The 25,842-nt window shown below is 41.7% G+C and overlaps 1 protein-coding gene across 10 annotated transcripts in view; it reads right to left on the minus strand.

The window, feature by feature from the left end:
* The window catches only part of LOC307036399 (uncharacterized protein), a 192,632-nt gene that overhangs the window by 58,771 nt on the left and 108,019 nt on the right, over window positions 1-25,842 (minus strand). For 7 of the 10 annotated variants that reach the window (XM_079676673.1, XM_079676672.1, XM_079676670.1 and 4 more), the window contains exon 6: window positions 24,871-24,910. The exons of the other annotated variants lie outside the window; for them this stretch is intronic. In XM_079676673.1, the coding sequence (XP_079532799.1) occupies window positions 24,871-24,910 (40 nt within the window). The remainder of the gene's footprint in view (window positions 1-24,870; window positions 24,911-25,842) is intronic. 10 annotated transcript variants of the gene reach the window in all.

Genomic DNA, 25,842 nt, shown 5'->3' on the forward strand with positions numbered 1-25,842 from the left:
AATAATAACAGAAACGCCAAAGAGTCACATCTAATAGAAATATATAAAAGCATTTATTTTAAATTGTGTAGCAGTCAGTTTATAAATTTGGCAGCACTGTTGAGCATTTTGAAAATGTATTTTCATGCCTCTGTGCAGGGCTTAGTCCTAAGTTCATAAACTCAACAAGTACTATACTTGGGCACAATTTTGAGATACTTCTACTTTATTTAAGTATTTCAATGTTTTGCTACTTTGTTCTTCTACTCCACTACAGTTCAGAGGTACATGGTGTACTTCTACTCCACTACATGTATTTAATACCTTTAGTTACTTTACAGATGTGGATGAATGACAGGCCCGGTTCCAGAACAAAATGACTTGGGGTGCATCTGAGATTAGAGAGGGTGCAGTGGTAAAGTGCTATTTTTATAAGTGGGGAGTGGACCTAACCTCCTCTAGGGGTGTCCTCACCTCCTCAAGGGGTGTCCGTGGGCATGCTCCCCCGGGAAGATTTTTTTTTAAATATTCAAGTTAAAAGCATCAATCTGGTGCACTTACTGTCATATAGTATTTCATTTTTAGTGAGTGAGTTACTCAGATGAGTACCAGGAGACAGCGGTTGGTACTCTGGTAGAGTCGTGGTGAAGGCATCTGACGTACTTGAACCGAAATGCATAGCAGAAGATGGCATCTTTTTTACATGAATATTCCAGCCAATCTCTGTTTTTAAAACATGAGCTGCAAAATGAGCGCCTTACCCCACTGTGCAGGCGAGTTGGGTACTTTTTTAAATATACCTGGGCAGGCTCTGTTTTGCCGAGGTCCTCTGGCACTTGCGGGCCGCCGAGGAGTGGCGGTGTTTGGGGCAACGAAGACGGCTGCGGCGCCTCTGTGGGCGAGGCGGGCAAAGCCGGCGAATCGGGCGTTAGTGTCCACCACAGTGGCCGCGGGTAACGTAATGTCCCCATGATCTGAACTGTTATTACCTGCAGTAGATACAGTGTTACTGCTGGCGATTAGGGCTGGTTGTTTTAACCATTTTCTGATGTCCATCATTGATTATATTATTATTATTACAATTATTATTAATATATATGTAATATATATTTTTTTTTCACTTTAGATTATTTATTTTTTTCACTTTGAATTTTTCAAATGAGAGTGCATAACGACTCAACTGAGGATGCAATGCACCCTTATGCAACCCCGTAGAACCGGGCCTGATGAATGATGTGAAATATAATCAAGTGTTAAATCAGACTTTAGTTCCACCTGGAGTAAATCCACAAGCTACCCTGCAGTATATAAAGTAATTAAAACTAGCTGCACCTTTAGCAGCTTTGAGAACACTTTCATGATCAATCATTATAAAACATATCATATCTATTATTCTGAAATGGACCAATCTGCACAATGACTACTTTTACTGTCGCTACTTTCACTATATTTTGAAGATAATACTTTTCTACTTTTACTTGAGGAACATTTTGAATGCAGGACTTTTACTGTAACAGAGTATTCCTACACTCTGGGACTATTACTTTTACTCAAGTACAAGATCTGAGTACTTCTACTTTTACTCAAGTCCAAGACCTGAGTACTTCTACTTTTACTCTAGTACAAGATCTGAGTACTTCTACTTTTACTCAAGTACAAGACCTGAGTACTTCTACTTTTACTCAAGTACAAGACCTGAGTACTTCTACTTTTACTCAAGTACAAGATCTGTGTGCTTCTACTTTTACTCTAGTACAAGACCTGAGTACTTCTACTTTTACTCTAGTACAAGATCTGAGTACTTCTACTTTTACTCAAGTACAAGACCTGAGTACTTCTACTTTTACTCAAGTACAATATCTGAGTACTTCTACTTTTACTCAAGTACAAGATCTGTGTGCTTCTACTTTTACTCTAGTACAAGACCTGAGTACTTCTACTTTTACTCAAGTACAATATCTGAGTACTTCTACTTTTACTCTAGTACAAGATCTGAGTACTTCTACTTTTACTCTAGTACAAGATCTGAGTGCTTCTACTTTTACTCAAGTACAATATATATATACTCATCCCACCTCTGTTTATAGCCTATGAAAAAAACTATTAGAAATAGAAGGCTAAAGCTAACGTTAGCAGATAGTGACAATGTATGCTAGCTAGCTGGCTCAACGATTCTTTATATATTATATATAATATATTAATCTATATATAAATATTAATTTATATATATATATACATTATATATATATATATATATATATATATAATATATATATATATATATAATATATATATATTAATTTATATAGATTATTATTATATCTAATAATATTGCCACAGAAAAACTTTTCAGTTCACATCACGCTCTGCCGCTCCGACAGGGAGCTCTGCTCTGAACACCTGAACGGCCCGTTCTAACAGCTGTTCACCAGCGGTCCAGTCTGTGCCACAGTGACTCCGGACGCACAGTTACTATTAACGAACGCACTCCTAGGTAATGTAGCTGCTGAAGCTAGACCATCATCTCGGAGGAGCAGAGTCTTATTATACATCCATGAGCAGAGCCGACAGGCAGGAAGTCTCGAGCACACAGCTCGCACTTCATTATAATATATAAAAAAAAGAACACCATGCATGCCATGATGGCACATAACAGCTCACGGCCGCAGATTACCCCGGGTCCCAGACCCCCCCATACCCCAAAAATATTTTTATTGGAGATCTACATGAATCACACAAACGACCTATTTTGGCTTCAAAACGGCGAATTTCGCCGAAAGATGACAAGTTTGCATCACTGATAACACTTTTCCTCAGGCTCCCTCAAATGATAAGAAATAGATAACACCTGTTAAAATGAAGAATCATGCAGGTGATGTAGGCATGTGGAAGTATTCATTCCACACTTGCAAAACTCAACCCTTTTCCCATTCATGGCTCTTTTTGATTTGCATCTGTTTTGATCAAGCTCTCCGATCTGGGCTGTGTGTGACATGGTGGCTTGTTCAGGCAGCGCGGACAGCTCCTGGATATTGGTAAGCTTTAATTCTCTCTACACATCCATGTCCCCCCCCCCCCCCCCACCTCCTCTTCCTCCACCTCCTCCCCCTCCTTCCCCGGCTCAATCGATGGTAAGTTATTTAGCAGATAAAAGAGTTGGATCAATCCAGCAGCACATATCAGAGTGCCAGCAACTTGTGTATATTATCTGGCGTGTGTGTGACAGAGAGAGGGAGGTTGTGTGTGTCTGTGCCGATGGCCTGAGCATATGTGTCTATACCTGGATATGTGAGCATGTGTGTATTTGTAGTTAAACTGTAGCCTAGAGAACAGTCTCTATCCTGCCTCTATCAACGTTTGAGTGTGTGTGCTTGCTCAAGTGTGCACACCCGCATGTCACTGCTACTATGTCAAACCCATATGAAAGAGATACCGAGAGGAAACGGGGAGTGTGTGTCCTTGGCTGTTGAACGACAGTCACCTTTTTCCTTCTGCATTTACAGACGACTTGCTGCAGTGTTCAGGCCTATTGTAAATATCTCATTTGATTCCATTTTTCAGTAGGTGTCTGAATTGAGGAAATTAAATTGAATAAGTGCGTAAGGCTTAAAACCTGTGTGGTAACATGGCTCGCGCTTACAGACAAAGTGCTGTTCATAATAGAAGAGTAATGTGAAAGGGACAGAGAGAAAGAGCAGGAGATTGTTCGGAGATTGAAGAGCACAAACGCACGCCAAAGTGGGACAGAAAGATGGAATGATCCCGAAGAGGGGAGCGAGGGACAAGATGTTCCTTTGAATGTTACGAAAGCGAGTACGAAAATATTGTTTTATGCCAGGGAAGGAATTACTTGGAATAATGTGATAACTCAAAGCAAATGTAGTGATCAAGGTTCAGTTATAGGAGGAGCTGTGCTGAATACAAACAGTGGGGGAAAGTATTTTAGGTCCTCTGAGAGAAAGTCAAAGGTCACTACCAGATACACAAAGACCTGTACAACATCACTAGCACATAGATTTACTCAAGCACACAAAAGCCCTATTTATATATTTATAGGACTGTGATAATTCATTTCTGATGTTTTTTCCAGGCCTTACAAAGCGGTTATGAAAAATGAGACTTGTTTAAAAGCTGCTCCATGTTTGTATGCGTGTCCTAATTGCCTAAAACAAAGTGTCCTAAAAAAAGAACAAAACATAACACACACATACACACAAACACACACAGAAACCCGTATGCATGCATTAGAATACAAGGATGCCTGCACCATTACACAATCGCACGCACACCACACACAGACAAACACACACTTGAGATTATGTGAGTCATTGCATTGCCCAGCGGGGCCTGGGGAGCTGGGGATTTCCACACTGAGAAAAACAGGTGACATCTGCCCAGCTCTCTTACAAATCTATGTATGGTACAGCTGGTCTATGTGCAGTAAAACCTGAAAAATATAGGACAGGTAAAAAGAAGCTCTTATATTATCTCTATGAGAGAGAAAGAGAGAGGAAGACAGAACAAGTAGCGTGAAAGTAGTCAGAGGTCATTAAAGCAGCCAAAGGGCACTTGCCACAAATCACTAAATCAGCTCAACAGCTGAGACACACCTGCTAATGTGATTACACTCACACACACACACACAGTGCCCCCCCCCCCCCCCCCCCCCCCCCCCCCCCCGAGATTCAGCCTGGTGCTTACCCATACACACAGTTGAGATCGCCAAGCGTGGCCTGTTTTTACCTCAAATAAAGTTCACAAAGACCGTACACAAATCAATAAACAACATCCTAGCTTAGCACCAAACATAGCCTGGCATCTCTTCCTGTCTCCCAGCTTGGGTTTCAAACACCGTCTTCTTCCTTCCTTTCAAGTGACATGCAGAGCTTTTAGACTGCCTTACCAGTTTGTATTTCTTCTAGTGAAGGGAGGGAGACACACTGGATGATTATCAGGCCAAAACTATATGTGGCCTTTCTGAAAGGCCCTACAGATGTCAGGGATTGGAAATCCCCCAGCTCATGCTCGGCTCTCAGGCTTAGGTCTGATGTTAATATTTAATTGTGTTAAGTGCAAGAAGTTTTCAAATAAACAACCATGAACTAAAGCTGCAACAAGCATATTATTTACTTTTTGGGAGATTACAGGAGGCAAACAGATGAGTTTACAGAGAAATGTAAAAGTATAAAATGCTGAAAAGCATAGATTCTCAACCAATTTGGGGTTACATAATATTCATGATTAATTCAAATGATATAACAAAATATTTGTTTTCTAATCTATATTTTCTACATAGTTGTATTGGAGAAAATTAAATCAGTTTGACAGTTGACCTGTCTTTTAATCTGAAAATCCATCTATGCTTGTTGAAAATGTAAATATGCTGCACTTGAAGTTTATGGGTTTCTCTCAACTAAGTGCGTTACTCAAAATCTATTTCCCCAGAGCGTGGGTAGTGCATAATATTGGATAATGCTAGCTCCATCAAAACGCAATGACAATAATGTAACATATGAGAAGTCAGGAGTCAACATCAAGTACGAACAATTAATCGAGTCAATACATTAACACAAAAGTATTGCCTAATGCAAAGCAAATATGTCATCAAGAGCTGCATTCTTCTATATTTGACCGTCCATTTAGTGGCATACTTGCACAGCTACTCATCCCCCTGTGCACCTGTTTTCTGTGTCCAGCTGTCCATGCATCCACCTGGGGTGGACAGCAGAGACACCAGGGCTGTGCATCGATGTATGTGTCTGTGGTGCGCAGAGAGATGTGCAGTGTGGGAATGGCTATCGGGGAGTGTTTGACACAGACCAATATTATTCATCCCGGACAATAACCTAAAATGGCTAATTATACAGACCAATTAGCGGGCTAATTAGACAATTATCTAAGCAGACAATCTATTGGCTGGGGAAAATCGATACTAGGAAAAGATAGTGGCAGAGATTAGGATTTACCTTTTATAACCTCACCTGCTCTCCTGCACTTCACATGAAGCTAAGAGACACACTCGTAGTTTTGAACCTGCCAGTAACGCTAAGGCCATGAGCCTCGAATTAAACCTTTCAATCTTTTAATTTTCAATTTGGCACATTTCCCTATCGAACAAGTTCCTTTCTTTGGAGATGTTGAACGATAATTTGAGTGTTTCCCCTAGGCGTATTAGCCAGTGTTTGTGTGTGTGTGTGTGTGTGTGTGTGTGTGTGTGTGTGTGTGTGTGTGTGTGTGTGTGTGTGTGTGTGTGTGTGTGTGTGTGGTGTGTGTGTGTATGTATGTGTGAGCGCAGCAGGCAGGAGAGAGGTGACAGCAGATTTGTAGGAAAGAGCCAGAGCTGCTGTTCCCACAGGACAGAGCGAGAGAGTCAGGTCTCACTGCAGATTTTATCTGATCATCCTGTCAACACTGGAGACCTTCTCTCCTTCTACTGCCCTACTCCTCTCTGTTTACTCCACGACTCTCACTGCCTCTCTCCACGGCACAATCACACAAAGGATTCATCTTTCTTCTGTCCCTGACAAAAACACACGGTTTCACACACTCGCACACGTACACACAAAGCTCCTCTACCATGTGCACAACATTGGCATCCAGTCAAAGTGGCGCTAAATTGTATTAAAATAGTGCAGTGCTCGTCTCAAATTTACATGCGAATTAGGGAGAGTAGAAGTAATTACTCCGGGCCAGATCCGCTAATTGAATAAGGGTGCAGCCTTTTCTCTCCTCTCTCCTTCTCGCTTCTTTCATTCTATATACACAGGGCTCTGCGTTTCTCTTCAATGTCATTATGCCACTGCTTTGCCCTCTTCAAGGGCCCACATCACATGGAGCAGAAGAACATAGAGGGTGTTTTGCATGTGTGCGTGTCTGGTGCATTTATAGGTATTTGTTTTGCAAAGTTGTCTCAGTAAACGGTGTGAAGTGGTGATGGGAATATGATCGCCTATTGTACTATTCATGGGATCACCGTTGCATATTTGTATTCCTGAGCCATGTGGGAAATTAGGTGGATAAAATCTATGCGCATTAAGATGTAGATGTGCTGTTTGGTGGGTACTGTCACTCTCTTCAGGTCCTGTGGGAGACAAATCAGAAGCTCACTGAAAAATGTAAGCAGACATGACCAGATCACACGCAGACTGCCTGGGGCTGTATTTGAAGTTGGCCTCGGAGGGAACACGTTGCCTTTGAGGCGTGGTGTATTATGAGAGTAACTGTCACACACAGACTTTTCCCATCGGAGCATTTGCATGGCAAAGTGTCCACTTGCTGATTCCCAGGTCTGCTTCATTTTGTAATGGCATTGAGTATTGCAAAAGAAAGCTGCTAATGCATGAACAGACCTCAGAAATACACCTGCAATGGCTTAACCCTGGTTTAAGCATGCCTGTGGTAAACATATCAGAAAGAGTTCCCCCCCTTTTTTCTATATTTCCAAACAGTCTAGAGAGAGACATAAATCTTATTTCTTTCTGAAGGTCTGTGTGTCAGCCAAGCGGTGTGAAGGGGAGAGGCTGGCTGCTCTCAGGAATATCAACCTGTGGCTGTCAGCGTTATCAGATCTAACCCACTCAGGGAGAACTAAACACACTCTCTCTCTCTCTGTCACACACTAACACTCAGCAGGCTGTATACAAAAACAAACACACACCCTATACTCATGTGCATCTTCATACAAAAACACACAAAGAACAGAATGCATGCACAAGAGAACATTTTCAGCAGACCAGGCCAGGATATAATTCAGTGCATAGAACAACTTTTTCTAAAACCTCTGTTTAAGCACAGGTAAATCAAACAAGATATTACATGTTCATTAGTGGGCATCAACGGTGACAGAGCCAGGCTAGCTGTTAATCACCTCACTGGTTTATAGTCTGCTGGCTTTAGATTCATATTAAGCGTACACGCACAAGAGTGGAATCAATCTTCTCACATTGAGTTCCCACAATGCCAAACTATTCATTGAAGCTATTATCTGGAGTTTCATTTTCGTACTGCAGAATTTGTATTAATAAGCCATTCAATGTATAAAACGTCACCCAAAGGCCTAGTTTAGAACAATATACAAAAAAATACATGTCATTATATTATGATTTTTAAAACATGGCTTAACATATAATAACAAACCCGATCGAATAAGAGCACACTGGATGAAAGAGAAAGTATAACCTATAGTAAGGTCAAGTCATTTTTTCAATTTAAATTGATTTAGAAAAATAAACTGAATTCTCTTACAGCTATTTCTTTAAGTGCCAGGTCATGTTCATCTGTGTGTGTCAGTGTGTGTGGGTGTTTGTGTCTTCCCTGCCGATATTATGAGTGAAAATACCTGCTGACGCACAACAGCCAGACTCAGAGGTCAAACACTGCAGAGCTTGCTTTCATTGATTCATAGCCCCAGGTAGAAAGCACACATAGAGTCCAAGTGTGTGTGTGTGTGTGTGTGTGTGTGTGTGTGTGTGTGTGTGTGTGTGTGTGTGTGTGTGTGTGTGTGTGTGTGTGTGTGTGTGTGTGTGTGTGTGTGTGTGTGTGTGTGTGTGCTATAGGCACGGAGATACAGAAAGAAAGTCAGACAGAAAACATGCATGTGTCTACATACAAATGGGAGTGTGTGTTGGCAGGTCTGTCTGCACCCGGTGCTATTGCCCCAAACAGAGCTTCAGGCCAGCCTGCGTGTTTCCTGGCTAGGGGCTCAGTCACTGCGGTTAGGGTGTTAACAGGAGGGATACAGAACCAGAGAACAAAAGATGTGCCTGGAGCCAACACTAAAAACGCCTTTGAGAAACAGGGGAAGATCTCTATGGGGGTAAAGGAGGGACGAGGGAGTGTGAGAAAGCAAGCAGGAGGATGTTACAAGGGGACATACTGTACAGTAGTGTGAGACACTTTTAAATCAACGAGGGGATTTCTTTCTCACTTTAGAAAAAGGGGAACATGTGTCACGAATGTGCTTTACAGTAAACAGTCCTCAGAGCTCCCCTATCGAACTAATCCTCTCAGCTCCTGTCAAACAAACAGAGGAGAGAGGGAAAGATAAAGACATGAAAGGAGGACCAAATCAAAGAGGCGAACAACAGAGGGAGCAGTTAAGGATACTGAAGTGATGATCTGTGTTTGGACTGCGTTACAGCTTTCATGATTAAGACAACTGGTCGCGAGTCACTGACATGGGACTGGGGGACAGTGCGTGTTTTTGTTTGTGGTTTAATAGGATCAAAACCTCTTTGTTGAGCAAAGCCCATCCTTTGTCCACATTGTTAATCCACCCAGATAATCCAGGTCGTTTGAATAGAGTTTAGAGTGTATATACATTGTTGCAGCCGATTGTATGCATTCTGCGTGTACAAAAGGACTCCAAATCTTATTCTGTGATGTGGCAATTCTACAAGTTGCAACATTTTTGACCACTCAAACAGGCGTGCACACAGCCAATGCCTAAACATCCTCAAAAGTGTGCATACATCAGTATGCCCTTGAAAAGCAAACCACAAACAAAAATATTAGTCTGGTACTTAATGTTTACATTCCTTATTTCTTTTTCAGGGGCATCTGATATTCTGACTTTGTTCATATGCCATGTATCTGTTTAGAATGAAGCCAGATATTTTTCGCCGAAATGTAAAAGTAAACACTGCTGTGGAAGTCCCTCCATTTCCTGCTGACTTCCACACACACACACACACACACACACACACACACACACACACACACACACACACACACACACACACACACACACACACACACACACACACACACACACACACACACACACACACACACACACACACACACACACACACACACACACACACACACACACACACACACACACACACACACACACACACACACACACATTCACTATTTCCCAGCAATGCTATGCCTGTCAGCACTAGTTTTTCTACACTGACCTGTCATAACCACTACACAAACAGGTGGAACAAGGGGTGAAGTGGAAGCCAAAATGCAGTCAGGAATAGGTAGACATATTTAACCCTGAAATGACCACAACCTGTAAATCAAAAAAGTGATGTAATTAAAAGTGAATCAATTTCGAATACATGCAGTCAAATGTGCTTTTCACAATAATGCTAAACATACTTAGTTTTATTTAGCTTTCATTTCCCATCAGTGCTGTAAGGCCACGCCTCAAGTAGACGGCACATATCTTACTCATTAAAGAAATCCCCTCAAAGTTCAGCCAGATTTTAGATTAGTCACAGCATGTCAAATTATGTGTGTAGACTTGAGATAAATCAACACTTGCTGTTAATTTATAAAGCTTTTTGAAAACAACTCAAAAGCCAAATCATTCATTCTTGCACAGCTGCTGCAAACAGGCTTGAAGTGTGTTAGTGTTAAACAGAAGAGGAACATATAACTGACAATCAACTCATAGCAGTGGTCAATTCTTGAGAAAACCTCCTAATTCACAGTGATGAGTGGAGAGCCTGCACTATTGATTAGGACAAACCTTTGACTAAATCTTGATGATAAATAAAAGCATTTCTCTGAACAACTGCAAAGTTTGCTGCGTGTTATGCTTTGAGTTATGATTGAATCAGAGTAGATATGAAATATTCATCTGTGGTCTCCTGCAGGGACGGCATGCCGTTAAAAAGGCATTGATTTGACAAGCCAAACAAACGCTGATGAGGCCTGATAATCAATGGAGGCATTGATGACAGTGTGTGGTGGCCCTGGGCTCCGAGCGATTGGATGGGCTCACAGTGAATAATGAATGAGGAGATTCCTGATTGATCAGTGAGGTTGTCTCTCTTTCAGACACTCAGCTGGCATTTCAATGGGGCCTCCAGCACCGGAGACAACACACCAACAACACCCGGACACCAGTCGTCCTGCAGGGCTGGTCACGTTGCTGCTTCCCAACAAGATTAAGGAGAAGATTTGAATTGATACAGTCCATTTACGACGGAAAAAACTATACAGACTTTTATGAAAATGCTGTCAGTAAATGGAGGAGTACAAGAATCATTGTGACAGATCAATAGAATCGGAGGATGAAACCCTATTTAATTGTCACACATCCATGCACACAGCACACAGTGATTTTTGACCTCTGCATTTAACCCATCCTAATACAAGGAGCAGTGGGCAGCTAGTGGGTAGCTAGTGTACAGCGCCCGTGGAGCAGTGGGGAGTGTAGGGTGTCTAGTGCCTTGCTCAAGGGCACCACGGCAGGGCCCAGAAGGTGAACTGGGACCTCTTAAAGTACCAGTCCACACCCCATATTTTAAGACTATTCGGGGACTTGAACCAGCGACCCTACAGCTCACAGTCCAAACCCCTACTGACTGAGCCACTGCCGAACCAGGTGAGAAGACCTTAAGGGTCTTCAGTGAGTTTGTCCTTGACTAGAAAATGTGTGGACCCAAGGGTGTACACACGAATACTCAAACTCAAGCATAAAAGAAACCCCCCACACACACACACACACACAGGTGACAGCAGTTGTTGCGTTCTGTCATTTGCCTGGCTTCCCCACACCACTGCTGAATGTCAACTCTCTTTTCTCTTTTGTACTTGGAAGAGGTGGGGGGGATGATGAGGGGAACAAAAACACCAAACAACAAAAAAGGTCCCGAACAATGTCGCTATCTTCACGGCATCTACTGCTGCTGTCTCCTTCTCTTCACCCTCCTCTTCCTCTCTCTCTCCCTTTGTGCTCCCCCCCCCCCCCCTTTCCACATTCACAGTCCCTCGTAGAATATCACTTAGCTCTGCCCTTGAATCCTCCTCCGTAAGTGCACACACACCGAGGTGTACTCTGAAAAGACTTGAAGAAAGTGGGTGGGATGTCGCCGCAGTAATGACGCAGACCGTCTGTACTTCATCGTTGTCTCAAGGTAACGCCGGCAAGTTTCATGTCATACTTGTTGCATGTGTTTGTGTTACAGTTGATGTGTGGGTAATGAACACACACTAACACCGCTGCGCACTTGACACTTTCCAGTTGTCCCTTCATTATTTGCTTTGCATAATTGTCTTTTCTTCAAGCGTCCCATCTCTCTCTCTGAACTCTGAGTTTCTCTCCCAGTGTGAGTATTTGTTTCGATGATGAGGATGATTATGCAAATGAAATGAATGTGCATCGATCTGTCTAGCCAATAAGAAACCCCTCTGTGATTTGGCCTCAACTAATTATTAGACAATTCATCTTCATTTGTTTTCCAAAGCATAAAGACAACCCATCATCCGCAAATATTTCCCTCACTTTCTATCCTCTCTGTACCTCTTAAATCCTTTGTCTCTTTCTCATTTGAATTTCTTTGTATCTCTTTTTCCCACAAAATATTCTTCATATGCTTCTCATCTGCTCATCCTCCCTCTACTCTTCCTCAAATCACCACTGCTTATGAATGCAGGTAAAGAGTTATTGATCCACAAAGTAGAAAGCAACAAGAAGGATTATAGAAAATGGGACTCTTGTCTGCGTCTACGGAGTTCCATTTCATTTCAATTCAAACTTCTGTAAGATGTTTTCAATAAGTGTATTATATCAACGAGTGCTGAAGTTCCTTCCAGCTCTAAAAATGAACTGGTTACACGCCAAGTCCATCTTCATGTCTCATTTCCTACCAAGTCCCAGTCTCCCCAGGACACTCTCCCTCATCTCTGCGCTCAAAAGGTTAATCTGCTGCTTTGCTTGCATACCCGTCTCAAAGAGTTAACATTGCTTTGGATGGTTGCCAAACCACAGCTCGCCATATGGGGTTCTCATTGCAGACCAACAGCCTCGATATAAACCTATAGTCAGTGTATACAGGTCAGCATCGCCATAGCTGTGTCACTGAGAGACAATGTGGGACAGTGAGTTGCCCCAGTCCATCATATGCCCAGGAGTTAACAGCCTTTGGCAACTTCCCAGTTTCTTCCTCTCTGCTCCCAGGAACCAGCCTCGTCCCTGGACTCCTGCCAACCGGATTCTACCTCCGCGAACTCCTGAAAAACTAGGCAGTCTGTGCTGTAAGACAGGGAACAAGAGAGCTATGGAGGGTGAGAATAGCTAATACCAATGTTTGTTCCTCTCAATTACAGTTTTAAATGGAAATCAATGTAGCAGAGGGAATGAGCAGAGCCCTTAACGTTGGGGTGATAATCACATTAAGACAGGGCTTAAATCAACACCAGACCTTGGCCTCTGGAGGGGGAAGAACAACACAGAAAGAGCCCAGACTATTCAATTCTCTCTCTCTCTCTCTCTCTCTCTGGTAATCTATCTTTCACTCTCATACAACGGACGTCTCCAGCTCCAAAACCGCTGTCTGGTTGCCGGGATACCACCCATAAGTTTCACCATGGTAACATCTGGAATAAAGGTGGGTGGGCATGGTGCCAGGACAGGCCTGGAGTTTCACTGTGGCCATAAAACTAACATAAATAAATCTTTGTTCAACTGCTCTTCCCAGCACGATGCAAGGCTGCACACGCACGCACATCTCAGCCAATTGAATCCAAGTTAACCGTTTATCAACTTCAATAACGACAACACAGTGAGGGGTTTTTCTCTTATTGTAGGTTAAAAGACAAATAAATACTGTGATAAATTATTTTTGGAAACACATTTTGTAGGACAGCTGAAGTTAGAACAGCAGCCTCTATGTTTGTGTGGCTTCCAGCAGAGTGGCATTTTCTGAAGTAGCAGTGAGGTTTTTCCCCTCGCCTGAGCCTGGTATTTGGTGACTCGCCAGACACCAAAGTTAGAGAAGAGGCGCAGAAAGGGGAGTGTCTCTGGCACTCTCTGGTGTCATGATTTGCTTTGGAGTCTGCTAGTTTCTTATTATTTTCTGATAGAATGTCATTACAAATGTTTTTACCAGCAGAGATCTGTTTTATTTGATTATCTACAGTGGATCTAGTAGAGTATTATCAACGTCCCTTATCCACATCAAGTATGAATTATTCTCTGTCAATTAAAGGTACTGAATCTGTTCAATCGGCAATAAATGATTACTCTTTTAAGATAAAATGGTTACTTTACAAATTCTTACACAAGCTGCAGTGTTCTTGTGTATATGAATCAGAGTTATTACGACACAAAGCTCCAAATGCACAGGTAGACGACTCCTCAAAATACTGCTTTGTGGTAAACTGCTTTGTTCAAGAACAAAATTATAAATTGCTTTAATTATCCTTTCTAGATGATTAAACAAGACTTGGCTTCTGTGATTTATTTAGTATTTTAAACAGAAGAGTGAAAGACACTGATATAATACACTCATGTAATCAAATAGATACAAATCACCACTGATTATGATTATGAGCCACCACCTCACCATCAAAGGTAAATGCAAATAAATGGTCCCATAATACAGCTTATGAACTGAACAAGGTTACATCTTCTTGTGACACAGCTATTTATTTGAATTAAAACTGGTAATTTACGTCGTTTTGTGTTGCCCTTTTATCACGGATTGTATGGAATGAACAAATTAACATTTACAGCAATGTATACATGATGGGAATTTACAATAAATTGCCTTTTAAACATGAGACCAACAAGTAACAACAAACAAACAATGATCTACTACAGTCAGCTGAAACATGATACTCCCTTTTAAGATAATGCCATGCAATGTCTCCCTCCTCCTCTGTCTCTAATTAATGTCGTCACAATCCCAACCTCCCAGTGCCCATCCAATACGAACACACACACACACACACACACACACACACACACACACACACACACACACACACACACACACACACACACACACACACACACACACACACACACACACACACACACACACACACACACACACACACACACACACACACACACACACACACACACACACACACACACACACACACACACACACACACACACACACACACAGGTCCCCCTCCTGTGCACATCCTCTATGCTTGGAGCGTGAAGATATGCAAAGCGTCACTATCATCAAAACAAAAACTGCAGGGGAATATAGGGCAATTGAGTGAATTAAAATGCATCCCCGGAGATATGTCTTTCTTTCTCTTCTCCTTGCTCTCTTCCCCTCATTCCCCCACTGTTCTAGCTGGAGAAATAGGTTCCCCTCTACAATTTAATTTAAATTATACATCCTTGTTCTGGCCAAAATTATGGGACACGGAAAGGCATCTGTGATTATTTAGGATTTGAAATGTGAAAACAGTGAAGGTAAGTGTTGTTCTAATTGTTTTATACAGCTGGCACTTTTTTCACAGACTCGCTGACACACACCTCGGCAGCATATAAGTGCAACCGAGGACACACGATGTAGGAAACATAGTTTAAATTCAATGAAGTAATAAATGCAAAAATGATGACAAGATGCACATGTGCCTTAGTGGTACACACTACTAATCAGTACTAGCTTCCTCTTTATGCTTAGACATAAATATATAAACTTACAATTAATTCATGGTTGAAAGAAGGCTGTCATCCAGCATGACCTAGATATCTGCCACTTTACAAAAGGGACACCTAGCTAAAAACAGCCTCCTTCTACATTGATTGAGAGGCAGCCACATAAGTGGGCCGAGTGATGGAACTTACGTGAAATGGATGGAGGAGTAAAAGGAAGTGCAGGGGGTCAAAGGAAGAGGGGGGGGGCAGTAAGAGGTGTGTGTCCAGCCAATGTCCAGACAGACGCTGGTCAATAAATCAATGGAGAGGCCACACAGGCAGGTGGTTAGAGAGTAGCTATTGAGAGCTGCTCGTCATCTGATCGGCTGGATTAGCACTAGAATGAAAGAAAATACACTTTCTGTGTCTTTCTTTCTGTTCCTCCTACCTGTCACCTGCCCGCTGAACAAACTACAGTATGTCCTTTACACCATGATGACGGTGAAATCAAGTTGCTTTAATGTACTCTACAGAGGTTACAGATGTGTTTTAAGTAGTTGGGTGAGAATGTTGATAGGATTCCCCACTCAAGACACTAGAGTTGTCTTGAAGTATTTCGCTGATAATGTTTTTATTTGAGATATAAGAATGTCTTGATACATCTTCACTCTGGAGAAGGCACAACCAACCACCCGCATGTTCTGCTTTAATCCATACTACTTCATCTTTGTGGAAAAAAGCTCCGCTTATCGTGTCTCCCGCATGTAAGTCTGTTTTTATCTTCTGCTCTCTCCCTCAGACGCTCACACACACAGAGATATGCACTTATGAAAACACTCGCACATACACAAATACACACAAAGACACACGCTGGTGTAAAGCAGTCGCATGTAATTACCTCAGTACAACGGTGCTACAAAATGCCAGACAGTGTTTGCATCAGCGTGTATGTGTTTAGAGTTTTGTAATTAGCAGAATACATTTAAATACATTTGGCTGAAAGACTCCTGGGAGAGTTCCTGTTTGCTGTGTCTGCCTCAATCTCTCGCTCCCTTTATTCTCCCTGCTTGTATCTCACACTGCCTGCAGTACTTCTTTTCTTTCAAATTTACCAATCAAACTCTTCCCTTCATGTTCTGCTGTTTTGTTCTTCCCTTTAAGTTCTACCTCACCGGGAACGGTCCGATCAATGTGCCTATTGACCCTGCTGTGTGGTTTGCATGATGCTAGACCACTATGACTGAAAATCAGCTACCACGTCTGGGCCTGCTCTCAGCCTGCGACCACAGGGTAACTTCCCTCAGGACTCTTCGCTGCACCTCTCTGAGGTCTGAGACATGCATGTGGAAGTTAATCTAAACTTCTCCATCTTATTTGAAAGGAAATGAATAGTCACAAAATCACAAATTCATTTCCTCATGACCAAGAAGCATGTATCACTGGACACACTCATGTAAGGACGTACCCCCGACCTCCCCGCCGAGCCCCTCCCTGCTCATCAAGCCAGTCTTAATTATTCAGCAGGCAGCCTGGTGTCTTTCATCTCTCTGTTAATTGCTGCGGTCGACTTCTCGCTGGGACCAGTGTGCCCAATGAAACCCTCTGCTCGCACTGCATTGTACCACCGGAGGATGCATGTGGAGCAGTGTGTGTGTGTGTGTGTGTGTGTGTGTGTGTGTGTGTGTGTGTGTGTGTGTGTGTGTGTGTGTGTGTGTGTGTGTGTGTGTGTGTGTGTGTGTGTGTGTGTGTGTGTGTGTGTGTGGGCAGGATTGAGGTATAGGGATGGGAAGGTTAAATTAAAAACATGAGATTAAACATCTATGCTTACAAGCTTAAAGCTATAATCAGTAATAGAGAGTTGTCACACGTGCGGTTATATTGTTGTAGATTTTGGGTTTTTCATACATTACATTAATAAAAAATAATCAAATATTGGCGGTACTTTGAGATTTCAGACACTAATAAATGTCAAATTATAATACTTCTGCATTAGGATGGTATAATAATAATAATTAACCGTTCAACTGTTAACTGACAATTACAATTGAATCAGTCATATAAAGGATGAACGTAAATATAGCATACTGTACCTTGTCCCCTAATAGGATTTATTTGATCCATCACTCAGTCAGGTCTAAGTGTATGTCGGATGATTACAAACAAGAAACAGAAGTATAAAAATGACAAGCTAGGGTTAAAATCCTTTAGAAACGGTGCCTGTTACAAGGTTCATCCAGCAGGGAGCACTAACTGTAAGATCAGGGTATATGCAGGAATCCTGAAGTCAGATGGAAAACCTTTTAAGACCTTTTTTAAGACCCTTTCCATACATTTTAAGACCTCATCGCCACTTTAAGTTCTAACCGGTTACATTGGCGACACACTTTACCTCACATTTACTATATACAGTATTGATTGTTCTTCCTCCTTATCTTCCAACCATTTGGACGCAGACTTGCATTTCCCCATAACGATGTTGTTTAACAACCGGCGTAAACGGACCTTCGCGCGTTATCAAGCAGTGAGCGTGCCATGTCCTGTTCAGATGACGTCAAATCCAACGGGATGCCATAAATAAAGTACACAGAATCACACTACACACCTACGCAATGATTACATTCAGGCACACTGTAGAATACAACCTCCTTGGACAATTGATATGCTTATTGAAAACAAGCTACAAAATGTAATACCTTGGAAAATGCTGTTAAATACTTTTTAATAGCCTTAATTTTCGCTAAATTGATTTATCAACTTTTAATACTTTTTAAGACCCTGAAGATGTCCCACTCACTGGCCGTTTCTCAATCGCGAGGATGCTTGCTTGGTAGTCACTTCCTTCAGAAGCTAGGCAAGAATCCTTCCTGGCATTCGGAAAACGAAGAGTGGAACAGGCTAGCAAGTGTGCAGGTGTATGGAGGGACTATGAGAGTCCCCGCCTTACATTTTCCGCCACATATTTGAGGAAATTGGTCCGTGCGCAAAACATTGTGGGGATTTGAAGTCCACGAAGTCTAGCCATGTGCAGCCTCGAAATTACCGCCAAACCAAGGACGCGGCCTCGGTGGAATTCCAAGTATGCTGGAGATTGGAACAGTCCTTTGGCGGCACTCAATGATGTAGTATCCTTGAAATATTGGCTTGGAAGCCAGTTTCCTCGCGATTGAGAAACGGCCCTTATTTATCGTGGTCACAACTTTTCTTAAATCCAAGCGATATGTATTGAAATGGTCGTTTATCGTATTATTTTTTGTTTAAAAAATGTGGTTTCGAAAGATACAGTATGGTTAATGGATGTTTTAAACTACCAAATATCGATATCACTATTGTCCCAAAAAAAATCAATTATCAGTCAGGCTGTATTTTATGTCATCTTATACAGTATGTGTACGTTATCGTTGTTTTTGTTTCTACTCAAATGAGCAGCAGACTCAAATACCCAGGAAGTAAAGCAAAGGGTTGGATTATTGAGTGGGAAAAGCAAGCCGCTGCTCCAAGGCCCCACAACCCCGAGAGGCCACAAAAACTTGATTTAAACATTTGTCGAGTGATTATGCACCAGTACAAATTGAAATGTAAATGATCTTTGGCTTGGGTCCTGCTTTATAAATTAATACTTTTTGCCGAGACAACTGAATAACAATCATCCGTGAAAGTATAATAAATAAAACAAACAATTAATTCAGAGTTCTTGACAACCATCTACAGCTAACATCTACCATATCTGAAAATAAGATTCAACAGATGAGCAGAAGAGGGGGGGGGAAGAGGAGGAAAAAACATAGCTGGTTTTGTAGTTAGCAGATAAATTGCAGTTATCCAGACACTCAGCTCCATAATCAGTAGACAGACATACTGGCGCGTGTGCACGCGGAGCAGTGGGAGTGATGGGGTGAAAAGTGATGGATAAAGAGGAAGAAATGGTGGAGAGCCATGGCCACAAGAGCAGAGATGAATGGGTTATACGTTTGGTCTAAGATATACAGTTTGAAGGAAGACAGATATATGAAACATGACTGCCCTGGAGGACTGCCTGGGAGAGAGACATGCAGAGAGGAAAACAGAAGGATGGATAAAGCTAGCTCTATCCTGTGGTTGATTTGAAAAGGACAGAAATACGTCAAGAGAAGGCAGTGAGGGGAAAAATAAAGAGAGCGGGAGAAAAAAAGAACTGTAGAAAGTTACCACAGTGTAAGAACCATGACAAGAATCTATCATGTTTTCCCAGACAGCCACTTTACCCTGAGACAGTACATCCTGACTGGACCTTTGCAGCATCACACACTTGCACATACACACTCACACAAACCCACTACAACATACATCAGTGGGCTGGAAACATCACATGATAAATTCTGAACACAATACATTTTGTCCAAAAGATTTAACATCTAATTCAGCTCTGACAGCTCCCTCCATCTAAAAGCCAGAACGGTAACATTGATCTCCACACCATGCACAGGCGGCCTTGGACTTCTCAGATAGACACACACACACACCAGCATACACACACACAACAGCACACACACTCACAGGGAAAAGAGACTACTCAAACCAAGCAGGTTTAGAGCACCTCACAGGTTCACACACCAACACAGCGCTCTAAAATACAGAGAAAGAAAGTGTTGGAAGAAGCTTTCCAGGTGTAAACTAAATCACAAAAAACAGTGTCTTGGTTTAAGCTGCCAAATTACTCGCTTACATTTAGACAATTAGTTTCCCCATTTGCATTAAGGGTTTAATTTCCTCCAATCTGTTTTCTTTCTTAACTCCTTCAATCCTTTTTGTCTGCTCCCCGGGGAGTCTTCAGATCTCCTCGGCTGGGTAGACCATTTGGAAGATGTGCTACAAGTAATCAATGTAATGTGTGTTTGTATTGACATCTGTTGTGCTTAAAAGTGTATGTAGCGTTGTTGACAGGTCAATAAGGGAAGCATGGCAAACAACAAAAATACACGAGTACATCAAACTACATAAACACACACACACACACACACACACACACACACACACACACACACACACACACACACACACACACACACACACACACACACACACACACACACACACACACACACACACACACACAGTATTAGTTCATGTAAAGCAGCTGTGAATGGCCACAAGAGATGTGTGTTTACTGCAGTGGTGCAGAGTCCTCCGTGTGTGTGATTAGCCAGAAACATGAACTTTGACCGTTGACTCTAATATTAGTGGTGCAGGATAATTATCGGCCCGATAATTATCGGTCCGATATTAGGAATTATGACGTCATCCCGATAAACCCGATAAAAGTATTAATAGCCCCGATAATATACAATATATTTTTGGGTGAAAAGAATACTGCGGTGTGGGTGGATTGGGATGAGGGGCGCTTGTTTTTCACTCGGCTCCTCCCGTTTTGCCAGTACTCTGGTATTAGTGGTTTAGGAAGAGGGGAGTTTGTCACAAATCCAGCGCTCCCTAACTCATACCTGGCTGTGACGTAAATGGTGTGCGGCCGTGAAGCCAGGACAGTAAACAAACATGTCGTTGGTAGTATGGGACTATTTCAAAGTTTCAGAGTTAGATAGTTCGCTTGCTATTTGTATTAACAAATGCAATGCAGAAGTTCCACGAGGAGGGAAAAAGGCAACAACTTATACTGTAATACTTCCAACCTGATTAGTCACCTGAAACATCGCCATCGCTACGATGGTGTGTTAAAAGCGTACGAAGACGCCTGCGCTGCTAAACTAAAAATAAAAATAAATATGGTCACTTTGAAGAGTCAAAACTGTTCTTGGCTTTGTTTTGTTCATAGTAGTAATGCTCATGTCATTTGCTCACTACTAGTCTTTTTTTACCACCAGGTGTGCAAAAACTAAAGGTACATTTAATATATATATATATATATATATATATATATTATATTATTATCGGTTATCGGTATCAGTCTTGAGAAGCAGGAAGTTATCGTATCGGTTTCAAAAAACCACTATCGTGCATCCCTATCTAATATAGTGAAAGACTGAGAGTATCAGCACCAGAAATAATGGGAATGGGAATGGAACAGTAGCTCGGTTCCATGCACAAAATTGGTCGTCAATGTTATTTTTCAAGCTAATGGATTGCAATGCCTTAGATCTTAAGTTGGCTGGATGCCCTGTAGCTAGTTCTGCTTCAGCTTCAGGGGTTTTACAGGGAGAACACCGGTGCCTCAGCTCCCTGGACTCAGATCTGGGATTAAAGGCCAACAGTGAAGAGGCCAGGGCAAACACTGACAACATTAACTCATCAATGAGTGGCACAGGGGAGTGTCAGCGGATGTGTAAGCCTGTGTGTTGATGCACGTCTACTGGTAAAAATCTATCAAATACGGAAAAAATATGTGTATTCACAGTAAAAAGCGGTAGAGCTGGTATTGAACCTTAGTATGTTTTGTATGAACTGAAACTTTAAAAAGGTCAAGTACCAGAAGTTGGCCTCTATAACACTACACACTGCTTTGGTTTAGACAAAATGTAACATTCAAGATTGTTAACTTCTTTGTTTAAATACAGTAAATAAAAAAAACTCATGTAGGAGAAGAATCTCATCAGGGTCCTCTTGGATCTGATTATCTAAGACCGACACAGGACCCAGGGGATTGTAACTACAACAAGTAATAGGTGTGTTTTTGTCTAAACAAAATGTTCTGTATGAGCCAAAGTGTGTAAAGTGCAGGAAGAATGTAACATACTGCTAACATGGCCGCTTGTTAATTTTGGGCCCATCACGCTGCTACCGTGATCTTTTTGACAATTTATGATGGGGTCGAATTCTACTCGGGTATTTTGAAAGCAGGCTCTTTTATAAAAAATAATTTATGCATGTCATGTTAGGGTAGGTTTGTGCCTCCTATTTTTTTCTCGAGTGAAGCCCTCTAATATTAGGAATAATATCAGCACAGGTATACAACATTTCAAACCATACCCAGCCCTATGAGAGGTATACAATCAATGCAGGCATGTGTGTGCATGTAGACACACATACACAAACACACACTCCTCCCCAGGTCTTGGGGGACCATGTCAGAACATATTAGTGACAGCACCCCACACTCAACTGAAGCAAGGTAACACCAGCCCAATTTGTTTCCCTAATAGCTGGTATATTATTCACTCAGTCATTCATTCACCCACACTTGCACACACACATACACACCCGGCTTATCATTATACAAGTATACCCTTGAGCGGGCCTCAAGTTCATGCGTTGGGGGTGCAGAGAGAGCCTGGTTGATATTAGGAGAGAGGTCACATTGTACTGTAAACACGCTTTGTCTGCTTATTCATTTATTTACTACGCTCTCCTATCACCCCACTCAGCTTGTCAGCAATAGGGGGGTTGAGGGGGGTGGTATGGGTCTCTGCAATGTTTGTGTGTCGGCACTTTGGAAACACTTTGGGTGATGGATAACTCAGGAGCGACTTCATTTTCAGGGCAAAACATTCATTATGAGAGTCAATTACTTTGTTTGAACACCAGTTTGAGATTTCTGGATATCCTGCAAAAAAAAGAAATAAAAAGTCTTCCTCTCTGCAACCACCAATGCAGAACCCACCATAGCGTGTCCCTGTGTTGACTGTAGCAGCCCTGTCCCGGTATCGACCTCCTGCTGTTTAATATTCATAAAGTCTATTTCAGCAGCTTCAGTCGCTGTTGTGCTGCGACGCTCCCGCTCTCTCGCTAAATCCATTCGCATTGATCACCATTGGCTTTTCCAAACGTGCATCGATCCCGTTCAAACTCAGGCTCAAGGTCCCCTCAAAACGCACTCGCCTCACAATTCACTTACAAATGAAGTCCGTCCCCCCCCTCCAGCGTTTCATCAAAGAGATTATTTTTTTTATCTTTATACGATTATGCAATTACTGTTCTTGCTGAAACCAATAAAAGTTGATATTTGCTATCGAGTCCAGGCTTTATATGAGATGTGTCACTCTTATGATATTAGTTTTACCTTCAGAAGTCAGAGATTAAGTTGTTTGTGATCGTAAGAAGCAATGTCTTTTGTTTGTATTATCTTATTTGATCATACTCACAAGTATCTGAAAGAGTTTATATTTAAAAGCTTAAAGCAATAAAAGCAGAATGCATCTGATCTGCATTACTTCGCTTCATTACGCCATGTTTGTGTTCTGTTTTGTGGAGCTGTGTTGTGTAATGTGCATGTGGCATGCATAAGTGAGGCAGCATTGGCATGTGTGTACTGGAGGTTATGACACTTAACTGTCTCCAGGCAGGCGTAAATAGATTTAAAGCCATTCTTTAAAATAACCTGAAGACCGTAGAGAGATCCAGTTTAAGTACAGTAGCAGAAGGTAGAAACAGAGAGAAATCTCTGCTTTTCCTTATTTTTATTTTCCCATCTTTATTCCCCTCTGTGTCTTTAGGGAGCCTGTGGCCGCTCGTCTGCATGGCTAATCATACCATTGTGTTAATTATCGCTTCACAGATAGCCCCAAGCAAAGACATACACAACATCACATGCTCACACACACAGAAACGCACACATTTATATTCACTCACTGTATCCTCCTTGGCTGTCAACCCACCTCAGATTTATTTTGTCTGGGGGAGAGAGGATCCGCCGCTAAAGTCGAACACACACTTCGCTCTTATGCTTGATACACCTGAACCCAGCATTATGAAAACGCAAACACACACATACATTACACACACAGCTACACACACAGGACAACGGCTGCATTATTCATCCCCCCAAATTGGGAACACCGGTTGTGTGCCCACACACAATAAACAGCAATGAATTCATCAGAAATTTCCCCAGTGCAGAAAATATGAAACATTTAATCATTCCACAGAATAAAAATTCATAAGGAAATGTACAAAATCAATATTTTATGCTACTTACTGTACCTATTCTTTATTACAAACCTATTCAGGAACAAGCATTAAAAATTAAAGCTGGCAGAAAAGACGGGAGGGAGGAGAAAGGATGGGTGGAGGGGGGTGAGGGAGGAGGGTACTGCGAGGGACCTGAGAGTTCAAAAGCAATACCGTTTCATTCATGTTTAAAGGCACTTTTTTGTTTCTCTAAGAGCCACTGAAGCAGTTTTGAAACAGGCAGAACTGCTTTGATAGATTGAGCGTTCAGAGCAGCCAAGGCGCTGTCAACATAAATAGCGATACAGAAGTGAGGGGACATTTTTTCAACTGGAGTTTTCAAGGTTATGGCCCATGGCGATGATTTGAAGGCACCACTTGCAATGCTGCATTACTGGTTATGCATGGACAGTTGCGTGTCTGCCCACAACGTGTTAATGAAAACAGTTGAGTGTGCTTATTCCCGCAGCAGTACTGTATGTTTTGCAGAAACCTTTGTTTCATGCATTAGCACTTAAGGTGAAATGTGTGCAGGCAAGCCAACATAAAGCATGTGCTATGTATGTTATTTACTGGCTAATCTATTCTGCATGTTTCTGCTTCATATCATTCACTCTATATTTGCCTTCTTTAAAATAACTACACACAGTGTTTGGCCTTCAACCTACCTTTTCTTTTCCACTGTGTTCGACTCCCACATTGTCGTCACTGTAATCAAAAACGTAACTGTTACCCCTTTATCTTCATACATAGCCCAAATAAATACTAGGGTTACACGTGGATGCTGGTTTGGCCATGACTTTGGTCAAAATGTAACATAAATTCAAATCTTAAATCTAGTACATTTTTGTCACGTTATCTATAAAACAAACTAGCTCAGTCCTAGCTATGAGCAGCTCTTTATAGCAGCAAGTGTATTTCAAAGAACGTCACGAAGTTCAATTAAAAGTTGCACTTTTCTACCCAGTCAAAAGGTTGGTTGAGTATGAAAAATTAGCAAATAAAACATTGCTATGACGACACCATCTTACCTATTTAATTACATCATTTTTCTGTCAATATAATATGCTTTACTACACACAAATCAAGGTTTGATAAGTATTCTGTTTTTGCTCAATGAGCCGGATGGATTTATTGATTTTGACCTTTAAGCTTGGTTGGATTGTGTTTCTGTTATCTTAGCATCTCTTAGAAGACACACTAAGGTGCACGAATGTTTTTAAATAATGTTTTTTTTTTGGCAATGCAACAATGACTAGTAAGCAAAACATTTATTCCCCACTATACCACTTGTACCTTTTGTTCTGATTTTACTGGGAGTCGTGCTTTGTAGCAGATAACTTTAGAAAACCCTATACAAGCAGAAATGAGTGTGCAGTTGTTTCTGTGGTTGTCGGGTGCCCAGTGCTGGTGTTTCCTTGTGGTACATTTATTGTTTTACATGAATGTTCACTCTGGGTTACATGGGTGACAACAACTTCAACAACCCCCACCACAAACAAGCACACTCAGATAGGTACTAGAAAACAGAGAGTGAGGCAGGGATGGATCCTGTCTCTCTAATGGAAGAAAGATGTCGCGCTCCACAGAGATCATCCCCAGACTGTTAAGTCATAACCGTGACTCTATCCAACTCTGTG

This window comes from Notothenia rossii, assembly GCF_949606895.1.
Source record: "Notothenia rossii genome assembly, chromosome: 4".
In the NCBI taxonomy this organism is placed as follows: domain Eukaryota; kingdom Metazoa; phylum Chordata; class Actinopteri; order Perciformes; family Nototheniidae; genus Notothenia; species Notothenia rossii.